At 35.6% G+C, this 13,031-nt stretch overlaps 1 protein-coding gene across 1 annotated transcript in view; it reads right to left on the bottom strand.

Annotated features, from left to right (window-relative positions):
• Positions 1-233: 233 nt before the first annotated feature.
• LOC104157088 (nebulin-like) overlaps positions 234-13,031 on the bottom strand; it is a gene marked incomplete at its 3' end in the record, with an annotated part of 35,568 nt that continues 22,770 nt past the window's right edge. Inside the window, 17 exon segments of the mRNA XM_009702216.1 lie at positions 234-506; positions 508-549; positions 924-1,031; positions 1,830-1,934; positions 2,413-2,616; positions 2,810-3,121; positions 3,929-4,036; positions 4,938-5,042; positions 5,526-5,732; positions 5,877-6,188; positions 7,676-7,783; positions 8,608-8,712; positions 9,581-9,787; positions 10,545-10,856; positions 11,251-11,358; positions 11,522-11,626; positions 12,372-12,578. Coding sequence (XP_009700518.1) covers positions 234-506; positions 508-549; positions 924-1,031; positions 1,830-1,934; positions 2,413-2,616; positions 2,810-3,121; positions 3,929-4,036; positions 4,938-5,042; positions 5,526-5,732; positions 5,877-6,188; positions 7,676-7,783; positions 8,608-8,712; positions 9,581-9,787; positions 10,545-10,856; positions 11,251-11,358; positions 11,522-11,626; positions 12,372-12,578 — 2,928 coding nt within the window.

Here is a 13,031-nt window from a genome sequence, read left to right on the forward strand (position 1 = left end):
CAACTCTCCCCCAAAATGCTGAAGGCAGGCCAGGAAACCTCTGTGACCATAAAGTATGACCCCACACGAACGTCACCCCTGACCTATTCACGACACCAACTCTCAGTAAGGCAGTATGGTCACAACACGGTCTCAGTCTCACAGAATCACCCTCCACTTGGGCCTTCTCCAACAGCACAACGGAACACAGGACAGACTTCTGATTTTCACACAGCCAGTAAAGAACAACTTACATCGCTCTGAAGGTCGTACACTTTCCTGGCTTGTACAACATCATTCTGGTCTGGCAGACAGGTCCATCGATGCAGAGGGTGCTTGTAATCAATGTCACTGACCAGCTCCTGACATTTCTTGGCCAACACGACTCCCAGCATGTCCACTGGGCTACTGAAGTGTGTCTTTGTCTTCTCAAAGGCTTTCTTGTACTCCCTGTCACTCTGGATCTTGGCTACGTGCATCGACCACATCATCTTTGGATCATCCTCTATGTTTCGGGCTCCAATATGGATGGTGGCCAAGCTGCTTTCGGTATGCAGTTTTGTATTGGTACTAATTGAATGCAAAAACAATAATTATGACTTTTCAAGCTGCAATTTAAATTTCTTTATTGTCACTATAGTCATTAATATTCTTTTATCTAATATATTAAGTTCTCTGCTCATTTTTCTAACACTTTCAGTGCTTTTACTGCATGTCCAGAATACATTAACTGATTTTTTTAATTATATATTATTTAGTTGTAAATTATTGTCTTTAATTTAATTAACTTTACATCATTAAGAATTACACTACCTCTGGAGAGGGCAGCAATATAATATTGTTAAAATTTTTAGACCTCTCCTCCTTTTAAATATAAAACGTCTTTATCCAAAAGTATGTACCAGCTTTATGTCCCACTATTACTTTCACTCCGTAAGACTTACTTCACTAGCTATGTCTCTGGATGCCTTTGCTGACTTCAGGGGTATAGCATCAGGAGGAAGATCATAGCCTTTCCTCTTCAGCTCTTCATATCCTAACTTGTAATGTTTCTGTTGGAGAAGGATTCAAAGTAATTATTGCAAATAAGGCTCTCTAGAGAGTTTTTCAATACTACAACTTTCCTCCCCTGCCTATTGAAAATAAAGCATGAGATTCCAAATACAGTTTCATTCATCAAATTAAATTCCATAGCTTGCTTCAAATAATGTGTATTTTGTAACTGATGATAGAAAATACTCCAAAATTAGTATCTGTATGTTTTCTGATTAACTCATTCGAGATCAAATTTTTCTTTTACTTAACATATTCATCTTCTACAGTCTTCTATAGAGGTGAATAATACAACCCCATGATTCTCTAAACCCAATTTCAATTGTAATTTTTTTGTCTTCTTGAGTTTTTATGATAGAGCTACTAACATTTCTTTACCTTTGCACGTAGTCTATATTTCTTCCATTATAACCAGGAATTTGATGTAAATTACATAATCCTATGTAATTCTAAAGAGGTAATTCAATATAATCAGGCATTTTGACAAGAATGACAGGCTTACTAAAATGTACTGAACATGTATCTACAGTGTTAATATGATCAGTAGGGATGAAAGAGAAAACTGCTAACTTGTGTTGAATATTTTCTTGGTATTTTTTTATATTCTAGCAACTGCTTCCACTTTATATTTTAGCAATTCCACTTGGGCTTCCCAGTGCGTAACAGTTTTTACAGGCAAAGATCACAGATCTGCTTACAGCTGTTAGAATTGCAGAATTACTCTACTACTTTTTAAATTAAAGGCACAATGGGTAATTCCAAATTCCATAAAAGAAACGTTGTAGAGACACACTTACATCACTTGTGTTAATTAAGTTTGATTTAGCCAGCAAAATTTCAGGAGTATCAGGCATGATGTGAACCTGAGTCTTGTCCTTGTCCCAAGCTTCTCTATACAGTATCTGAAAAGAGACATAAACAAAAATACCTTGTCTGACAAAAGGCTCACATGCATAGAGGTAAATTCAGTTTACCTTTTCTCTACAATAGCAGAGCAAAGATGTACTATGCAAGCATGAGCGATGTAAACAATGCAAGATATTAAAATCAAATAATACAATGACTTCTTACTGAAATACCACCTTTTTTTCTTCTTTAGATCCATGAATTGTCAAGGAAACAGCATTATGCCAATACATTTACATACTACATAGTAAGAGTCTTATTTGCAGTTATTACTGCCTAAGTTATTCATCACTAAAGACCTTAATCTTCTGAACAAGGCATAGTACTTCTTGACAACTGAGCAAAGGCACTGATTGTAAACATTTGATATTTCTATATTTTAAGCACGTGATCTGATATGGAGATTTTTTTAACAAATGTATACTAATGTATTAATTTATTGAATCACATGTTCTGTCTCTAGAGGTAACTTACGTCACTCCTATTTTTGGCATTAGATTTTGCTAAAATTATATCCATAGCATCTGGGATACTTGTGAACTTAATAGTATCGGGGTGCTGCCGGTACTTCTTTTCACTCAGTATTTCAGAAGCTTTCTTGTTCTTTTCAGACTCCAGAGATCCCAAAGGGCTCCATCCTAGGCCTCTAAGCCATTGTAGATCTGATTTATACAGGTTCTGTTACGGAAAAGAATCAAAATCATAGCAGATTATTTCCCTGTTCATTATTAAACCACATTAAAAGACTAACTAGTATTTTAGCTTCAACCTGATCTATACTGATATCAAAAGAGAGTTATTAAAGATACTTTTCAATAAGCACTAAATATCTTACAAAAAAATAAATTAATTAAATCCAGAGGAAGCTTACATCACTTTGTAGTTCGTAGATCCTCTTTGCCTGGGTGACATCAACCTGGTCTGGCAGACAAGTCCAGTGGTGTAGCATCCGTTTGTAGTCTACATCACTAACCAGTTCCTGACATTTCTTAGCCAGAACGAAGCCCAGCATATCCACGGGCATATTAAACTTTGTCTTCCACTTTTCAAAATCTTTCTTGTACTCCCTCTCACTCTGCATCTTAGCTACTTGCATAGACCACAACATCTTAGGATCATCCTGTAAGCTGCGGAATCCAATGTGATGTCCCTGCTGCTTGCGGTAACCTTCTTTGTACTTGTACTAAAATTATAAAGATTGCATTATGGAAATTTCAGTAAGAAGCAGACAATAGTAAAATATATAAGCAAAATACCAATATATTCTGCCAGGTCAATGTTTCTCATTACCAGTGAAATGAGCAACTTGTTACGGCATCTCATGTAAAGTTTTAGTAGCCCCTTGATTAATGTGCATCACTTGGTGTCAGTGAATGCTCTCCCTGGGAGTGAACTGAGTCCCTGGAGAGGAAGAGTGCATGGCTCTAAGAATGGTCTCCTGTGCCATCTGATTCATATAGTCATACCGTTCAGAACTCCCAAAGTCTGACACACTGAAATATTTGGATGAATGAAATAATCGGCAATGAATAATGCAGATGCTTAAGCATTGAAAACATTTCCTAGTGATTAATAAAATCTCTTCATAAATGCAGGAGTTGTATTCATACCAAGTTATGATAACAGCAGTACATGTGTCACCATGTCTATTTCAGAGCTGTAAAGAGGATTTCTCAGTATAGGCACTGGGATCAGCTAATTGGACCACTTTTGCTACTGGTCTGAAAATGTAACATCCAAAAGAGCAGATAACTCCTAACTTTGTATGACTAGCCACTTCATGGACAGACCACAATCTTTCAAATTGTCAAGACGACAGAGTAACCCCTCTTAAATTGATTTCTTTACTGACAAGAACAGATCAGGAAAGAGTTTTGTCAGCAATTTTGCTTTTCACTCCAAGCCACACCTTAGCAGAGAGGTGTATCTCAATCTAGATTACATCAACTAGATAAAGTGTATGTCATATTGAATTAGAGATGTTGCTTACGTCACTTGCAATGTCCCTTGAAGCTTTGGCAGCTTTCACTGAAATGGCTTCAGGTGTGAGGTCATAGCCTTTCTTTATCAGTTCCTCCCAGCCAAGCTTGTATAGTTTCTAAAATTGAAAACAGTATTAATTAAAAAGTCTTAGTAACACATATGTCACCTTCTATTTACATATGCTAATGATCCATATTACCAAATTCTGATCACCTCACAGGCTTCCGTTACGAGAGAAAGGCTACTAGAATGGGAACTGAGAAATGGGAAACTGATAAGCAAGGAATGCAGGTCTTCCAAGTCTTAGGCTAGTGACTAAATAGTTTTTCTTTACTGCAGCAGCTTCCTACTATAGCTTGTCTTGGGGATTTGAAACATACTTGGGGAATTCGAAATACATACATCTGGGATACTTGAAAACTTTTCAATTGGCTTAAAAAAATTTTAATTAATAAAGCTGTAATGTAACCATATAATAGTAAATTCAGTCAGTGCACAGTTGATTTTAAGTACCAGCACTTGCAAGTCAAAGACTTGCCTCTGAGCAATCATGCAAAGCAAAACCAAAGTATTTTATACTGGTACAATTGTCACTTTCCCATATTTGAAAGATGACAGAAAAGTTAGGATCACTGCACATACTTCTTTTCCCATATGTTAAGTTAAAAATACACATAATGAACTTGTAATTGTAAAGTGAGGAATTTTTAACATGATTGATTTCTATGGTAGGTACAGATCATGGACTATGCACATTCATGTTTCAAAAATAGGACTTATATTTTCCATACATTATAATGCAATTTAGGCTGTTACTTTGCTAGCCTGAAGATGGTATGTATTGCTACTCTGAAAATATCACTCACATAAAAATTCTTGCCTCTGTTCTAAATCCCCCATTCCGTATCTTCTGACTTACACAAATTAATTACTTATTTTGACATGGGAGGCACCTTTAAATTTGCAGAAAGTAGATATTAATTAAAAATATAATAGGAAGTATTAAGACACTCTACCTGACTGTAGTTTGCCATGTTCTGTTTTGCCTGTAGAATATCTGGTGTATCTGGCATCACATGAACCTGAGTTTTATCCTTCTCCCAAGCTTGAGTATAAGCATGCTATTGAAAAAAGTAAGATCAGATGCGTTAATATAAATGAAAAAGGATGGCTCTTTCGGGGTTTTCACCTTTCCATTTGCACACTTTGGATATGGATGGATAAAAAGGTGAAGGTGCTGACTTAGATTTATTTTACTATGTAATGATCTAATCCAGAACCAGCTGAATTACGATCTAGTCTTGCTTCTAATGAAGTCAAACTATCAAGACTTTCAGGGTCAGTAATTCCTATACAAGAATGAGAAGAATAGAGGTTGGAAAGGTAGCAATGAAAAAAAAGAGAAAATATTTATTTAACCAATGCTATTTATCAGTAATTGAGTGTTTCATTAAGAAAAAAAATTTAAAAAGAGGAACCTGTAAGTGACAGTTGCTTTTCCCAGGGACACACTGCTTCATAAAAGTGGTGACAGAGACTTACAGACTGTTTATTGAAATAGATTATATGTGAATGTCTGCCTAATCTTCCCCATAAATACTCACTTTGTTCATTATATTTGCATTCTGCTTTGCAAGGACCATGTCCATGGCATCATTCTGTTTTGTAAAGGGGAACATGCTGGGATGCTGGCGGTATTTCTGATCACTTGCAATTTCTGTGGCTTTCTTAGATTTCTCCACATCCAGAGAACCAGCAGGACTCCAACCGATACCCTTGAACCACTCATTGTAATCCTGCTTGTACTCATTCTGCCAAACAGAACACAAAAGGAAAGTTTACAATTTACAAATGGCTCATACAAAAAAAATCTGTTGTTTCCAAAACACAGTCATAATGAAAAAACAGGAAAAGAAGTCACAGCTGTGAATGAGAGAAAGAAAGCAGAAACTTACATCACTTTGTATCTGATTCATGTTTCGGTACAGTTCTAAACTCATTGCATCTGGCAGAAGCATATACTGGTGAATCAGTCGTTTGTAGTTAGTATTGGTTACACGATCTTGTGCCTCCTTAGCTGCCACGATGCTGAGCGTATCAGAAGGCGTTTGGTAATGTGTCTTGCTCATCTCATAAGCTTTCTTGTATTCACGATCAGATTGCATCTTAGCCACTTGCATAAAATGAACAAGTTTTGGATCATCCTGAAGGCTGCGGAAGCCTACAAGTTTTCCCTTGTCTTGTTCGTAACCTAATTTGTATTTATACTGTAAAGAGAACAGAGACTTTAATTCTACTTCATTTGTTGAATAAGCAATATCTATCTTGTAAGGAAAAAACCCTTAAACTTAGATTAAAATAAGATTTTTACATTGTTTAGAAAACATCACAAAGCATACAGAGGTGGTGGCTTTGTCCACTTACTCTTAGGGCACACTCTAAAGCAAAATAGGTGTCTAGCGTCTCTTTTAAAAGCAGTATACTTAAAGCACTTTCTTAATAAATGAAAATTCCTTACAATACTTTATTCTGCTCCTGCATAAGGTTCAACTGGTTTCTAATCTCATTATAAATGACACAATGAAAATATGAAGCACACTGACAGAAAGCAAAAGGTAAAGGAATACATAAGATCCGGTTTGCCGAAGACAGTTCTTTGGAAAAAGTGCAGTTTTAAATCCTTTCACACTGTAATTTAGAGATAGCCATATTAGCTCTAAGATGAGCTATCATGAACACTAGCACCAAGGTAAGTTAACCCACACAGTTCTCTGTTACTATTGCTATCCTGCTTCCAGTATTTGACTTAGATAACTATTTTTGTGGTAGTCTGCACTATACTCAGAATACTTGAGTTCAAGTTAGTCTAAAGACTAACCATAAAATCAAAGATCTAATCATCACTTCCATTAGGTTCACTTGTTCAAGTGATTAAAAAGTTCAAGACACTTCCCAAGATCTTTTGCATTTTTTTGTTTAATAAAACCAATAATTCAAATTCTTAACCCCTTCCCCCATCTCTAATCAGCCCTGGACAATGAACTACACAAACCAAGTATCGATTCCCTTTTCTTTCACTGCTTACTGCTTGGAGAGAACTCAAGAGTGGAAGTATCTTTCCCCCAGACTTAGAGCAGTGGCAAAGCGAATTGACTTTGCAGTGGTTGCAACATCCCCTATGTTGTAAAAAAAAATAAATGGTGGGCTAAATAACATGTCCTTAGGCCCTAACTTCACCCCTCTCTCAAGCTGGATTTGCCCCTGCCACAGCAAATCCCTCATCACTGATATGCAAAGGATTTCAGAATGGTCCTGATTCCAGAAACTTGTATTCTCTGCACCAAGAAATTTAATGGGACTTTCACCAAAAGAATAAAGATAACTGTACCACAGCAGCAAAAATAATTTAAGTCTGTATCTGTTCTTTTCATATATTTCTAAGATCTGAATATTTTGTCTAAACTACAAATTTACAACCTATATCCATAAAGTATCCAAGCACCATCACTCTGAGGAATGAACTGCCTTTTTTTTTAACTGGGAGTCCCTCATATATCTCCTTACCTTTCTAATTAAGAAATTGTTCTTTTACTCTAGTAGAAAATGTATTAGAATATATATCAAATATGTCAGAATTATTTACAAGCAAGAGAATAAACAGAATTCATATATTTGGCATATAAAATGGAATTGTGTCAAGAAATTAATGTTTTACAATATCTGAAATGGATCATTTTTTCTTTCAAGAACTTACATCACTAGCAATATCCCTAGAGGCTTTGGCAGCTTTAATAGGGATAGCATCAGCTCTGAGATCATACCCTTTCCTCCTAGATTCTTCAAATGAATGTCTGTACATTTTCTGTGAAAAGAAAGAAAAGAAACATCCTTTAAAAAAGCAAAACACAGCACATTCAAATAAAACTCTACTAGCTTTCTATAACAACTTGAAACACAGACACTTGTCATATGTTCAACACTCTTTAAACAGATGTTTAAGGCACTCAGGGACACAGAGTAGATAAATACTCTTTCAAAATTAACTCAAATCCCAGTATTCATACATCAATGCAGCTGGACTGTACTGTAATCAGTAACAATAACTTATAACAGAAGAGCAAGAAATTGCATTTGTTTCCCACATGCACAAATATTGGTGAAAAGTTACACCTCTAAGGATGTCAGCTTTTAAAAAAATGAGATAAATACGTCTATTTCTGTGCACATTGAAGATGTGCACAATTACAAGCAATACTTTATTTAGCATAAGCAGATTTAACAACTGGCTACTGAAAAACTGTCTATAATATCATCTGTTACCAAAAGAATAGGTTCAATCTACAAGAATTTTGAATCCAGTACAAAACTTTGTGCATGGGGAAATAAAATAATAAATACAGTAATAAATATGGATAGTACTCAAACTCTACTATTCTGTTGGTAATTATATTTTAATGACCTACACGAACACTTCATAATCTGACTATAAATACTGTGGCTTTTTCTTGGCAACTTATGGTATTTAATTTCAGGGAAGGAAGTGGGGAAAAGGAAATTTAATAGCTTTTTGTGAAATTACTACAGGTTAGCAAACTGAGAATCACAGAGACTTTTGTATGCTGTCATCTCACTTATTCCTAACAAGAAAAATAAGAACAATGTCATAGGTTTACAAACAGTACTCACATCACTTAAATTAAATGCATTCGCTTTTGCTAAAGCAATCTGTGGTATATCTGGTGTGATGTGAACTTTCTTTTTGTCTTCTTCCCATGCTTGTTTGTACTTGTGCTGGAAGGATGAAAAAAAAGGAGATGTCAACATAACCAAAAAATTATATAAAACAATTTAATATTTCCTATTTGAAATACAAACTTTCTTTACAACGATGCAACTGCTAACATGGTAGGAGCATCTGCCTTTTTATTTTAGCATTTAAAAACAGTGTGAATCTTATGAAGTTAATTGTGTGAGGTCGAAATAAAAGTGGAAGAAATACCAATCTTGCTAGAGTATTTTATTGCTTGCCTCTTGCCCAGCAGAGTATTCAAGGACACTGAGCAGCAGAAAACAATAGGTTTCAAAATGTAGTGGGTCTGGGTGGGATGGAGTTAATCCTCTCCATAGCAGCTCAAACAGTGCTGTGTTTTAGATGTGTGACTAAAACAATGCTGATAACACAGGAATGTTTTAGCTGTTGCTGAACAGGTGTTTGCACGATATCAAGGCCTTCTCTGTTTCTCTCTGCCTCCACAGAGCATAGCCTGGGGGGTGCAAGAGGTTGGAAGGGGACATAACCAGGCAGATGCACACAACCAACCAAAGAAATATTCTATGCCATATATTGTCACGGAATTTAGCCCCCAGATTAAAACTGCTAAAAGTCTATAATCAGTTATCCTGGGTAAAGTTGATTAATAAAATGTGACCCTCAGGTCTGTCTTTATACTTACTTCTTAGAAATATTAGGGTCATGCTTTGTTTTCAGTTATATCAAAGGTCTATTAAGACGAAATACAATTACAGTCAAGCATATTCATTAGCTGCCAAAATTCACGATTTCCACAGCTATGCATACAATAAGACTGATTATTACATTAGGTATAGTTTGTTTCCTACTTCTGCAAACTCAAATGAATTTTGATGAACACTTTCTTACCTCATCCATGATTTTAGCATTATTTAAAGCTAAGACCATGTTCATAGAATCCATAGGAACAGAATACTTCAACTTGTCTGGATGCTGGCGATAGTTCTTTTCACTAACAATTTCCATTGCTTTTTTGTTCTTCTCAGCCTCCAGGGAGCCCAGTGGCATCCATCCAACACCCTTCATACTTTCATCATATTCTGCTCTGTATTGATTCTGAAGGCAGAAAGAAAAGAAAATAATCAAATGCATGAAGAAGTCTGTAAATCATGACACTTCTTTCTGTGTTTAATAAATATTAGATTTTGAATGCACTTACTCTAAAAAGGAGCAAACAGTATCATGATGCATTCAAAGTTTATTTAGAAACACATTTGTTACAGTGGTGTCTGTATTTTATGACTCCACCTTTTATACAATGTTCAGATCCTCCTTATGATGTATATAGATTGTTCACATAGCATCACATGCTAAGGCCCTCTTGAAGATGATGATTATCTTGAACCACTATACTGAGAAAAAAAGGTCCTCCTCTCTAGAGGTTAAATATCCCAGAAAATCTGAGAATATAGCTACTTAGCTGACTTCCTCTTGTTCTGAAAAGATATCTTTTTGGAAGTACAAGATAAAATTATTAATGAAACGTGAAGCTTTTCCTGTCTTGGCCTGCACACAACTATTGCTCCTGAAGAGCCTGATGGGATGTGTAAGCACTGAATATCCATTTTACTTTATACATAAAATTACTTATTTCTGAACCCAAACTCTTTAGCAATAGGTGTAATTTAAAATTTCATAGTCTTAGAAAAATACAATGGCTATCATTGCTGAAGGTCTCGTTTCATTTGCTACTTTTTAGTATATAACTCAACTAATTTCACTAAGAAAATAGTACGATCTCTCTTACGGTATGCTTTCATACACTAAGCATCATGGTGTTTGCAATGCAAAGGTTGAAGAATCTCTCACTTACATCACTTTGTATCTGCATCATGTTTTTGGCTAATTCAAGACTCATAGCGTCAGGCAAAATATTGTAGGTATGGATCAAGTTTTTGTAGTTTGCATTTGTAGCCACTTCCTGTGCTTTCTTGGCTGCCACAACACTGACCATGTCGACTGGAGTATGGAAATTAGTCTTTGCCTTCTCATAGTCTTTTTTGTATTCACGATCAGATTGCATCTTAGCCACCTGCATGAAGTGCACCAGCTTGGGGTCATCTTCAAGGCTGCGGAACCCAATATGCTTTCCTTTCTCTTTTTCGTAGGCTAGTTTGTATTTATACTAACAGCAGGAGAAAGAAAGAAGAGCAAAAACTTAAATCAAAAAAATGCACTACTAAGCTCAATTTTATTTCTGAAAACACAGAAAATACTTGTTCTTTTTCATTACAAGATCTCAGGTTTAGCCATTTAAACATACTCAGTCTTACAAAACAGCCCATTGAACACAGGCACATGAAGCTCAGCAGCTTGCTGAACAAAAAGCAAAAAAGCACAATTCAGTGTTACATCACTGGAGAGCAATTACTGCAAAGGTTTATCCCATCAAGCATATAATTGAAACCTAGACAACTCAAGATGCTTGAAAGAAACACATTTGCGCATAACAGAGCACTTTGAAAATGTTCTGACTATGTTTGTGGCTACTCTGAGAACTATCACACCATCAAACTTACATCACTTGCAATGTCTCTGGAGGCTTTGGCTGCTTTTATCGGAATGGCATCTGGCTGCATGTCATAACCTTTCTTCTTGTCTTCCTCCCATCCAGCTTTGTAAAGTTTCTAATTTAAAATGCAAAAGAGAACAGGTAATCTATTACGAAGGCAGAACTACTGAAGTACCCTACAACTGAATTAAAATATTTTCAAAAAAGACATAAAAATTACACCAATTTTTGATCTATGCAACCGACGCTGAATGCCCACTGTGATCATGGTAACTCACATCACTCATTGTGATCTGGTTCACTCTAGACTGCAGAATTTCTGGAGTATCTGGCATAACATGAATGCTGGTCTTCTCTTTGTTCCATTTATCGGTGTAGAGCCTCTGCAATTACAAAGTAATATTTAGCATTGAAAAGGCGCTGCACTCATAAAATAAGAGCTTGCTTTTGTTTTGCTCATTTGCAATAAATAATATTTTATAGTACAGTAAAGTTCCATGAGCACTACAAATAATCTTCACAAATATAACTGCCAACTGGCAATATTATATTCCTCCTCTTTCTTTAGTACTTTATTTGAGAAATTTGCAAAGTATGTTTTGATAACTAATAAACATTGAAACTGAAAATTTTCAGTCTGCATTCTTCTCTGCTTTAATGCAAAGCATAAATTATTTTTTTTTCACACATCCTCTTTCCATGGTAAACGTGGAACAAGGATCAGTAGTGTCCCAGATAACCAGGGATAAATTTGAAGAACTCCACTTTTCAAGGAAACTTGTACAAAACTGACAGAATTTCAGGGTTTTTTTCACCTCACTGGTTATGAATACTACTTCCTCCAGAAAGAGAGCAAAGGTTACCAAAGCACTATAAATCTGGAGAAGACATCTTTAATCACATACACAAAAGAGAAATCTTTAATCTTTATGAACAGAAAATGAAACTCCCTTAACTATGAATACAGTCTGAGGCTTCCATCATCTCTTAAGTGTCCAGTCTTAACCAAGCAAGCCACTATACCCATTTGAAATTCTAAGGACTTCCATGGGAATGCACCTGCCCCACAATTTTGCAAGACAAAGACCAATCTTTGGCTCAGTAATGATCATCTGAACAAATTTTCACCTTATTCATGGTCTTGGCATTTTGCTTAGCCAGCACTTGTTCCATTGCATCCATTGTAATAGAGTACTTCAGCTTGTCTGGGTGCTGGCGATATTTCTTCTCACTGAGAATCTCTGTAGCTTTTTTGGCCTTTTCTACATCCAGTGACTGAATTGGTATCCAGCCAACTCCTCTCAACCAGCTATTAAAGTCTGCTTTGTACACATTCTTTTAAAAAATAAACAAGGAAAAACACAGTGAGACAAGGAAAATTAGAATGTCTATATACATAAAACCAGGTAAGGCCTTAAAACTTCTCCTGGTCATTCCTTTTTGAAGGAAAATTTAGACAAACTTGTTATCACTGTCATCGTTTTCCAAATTCTTAGTATAACATTAACAATTATTGATGTGTTAGAGACAAAGAAATTCTTTATACTAAACCAAGGTGTGGAACTCACACTACAAAGCAAATGCACAGATCTTAGAACAAATTTTGAGTGGCAAATACAAAAAACTGACAAAAATACAGTAATTTTTAAAAAATACACTCTTGTTTGTTAGTAGATACAGTTCGCAATAGAATCAATTTACAGAAATTGTTTCAATTACTTCTACTTAACAGCCTGGTTCTTGAACAGGCACCATTCCTATTTAATCATACTTTATAACATGGCTTTT

The sequence above is a fragment of the Cariama cristata genome, unplaced genomic scaffold (genome assembly GCF_000690535.1).
Source record: "Cariama cristata isolate BGI_N322 unplaced genomic scaffold, ASM69053v1 scaffold32026, whole genome shotgun sequence".
Classification (NCBI taxonomy): domain Eukaryota; kingdom Metazoa; phylum Chordata; class Aves; order Cariamiformes; family Cariamidae; genus Cariama; species Cariama cristata.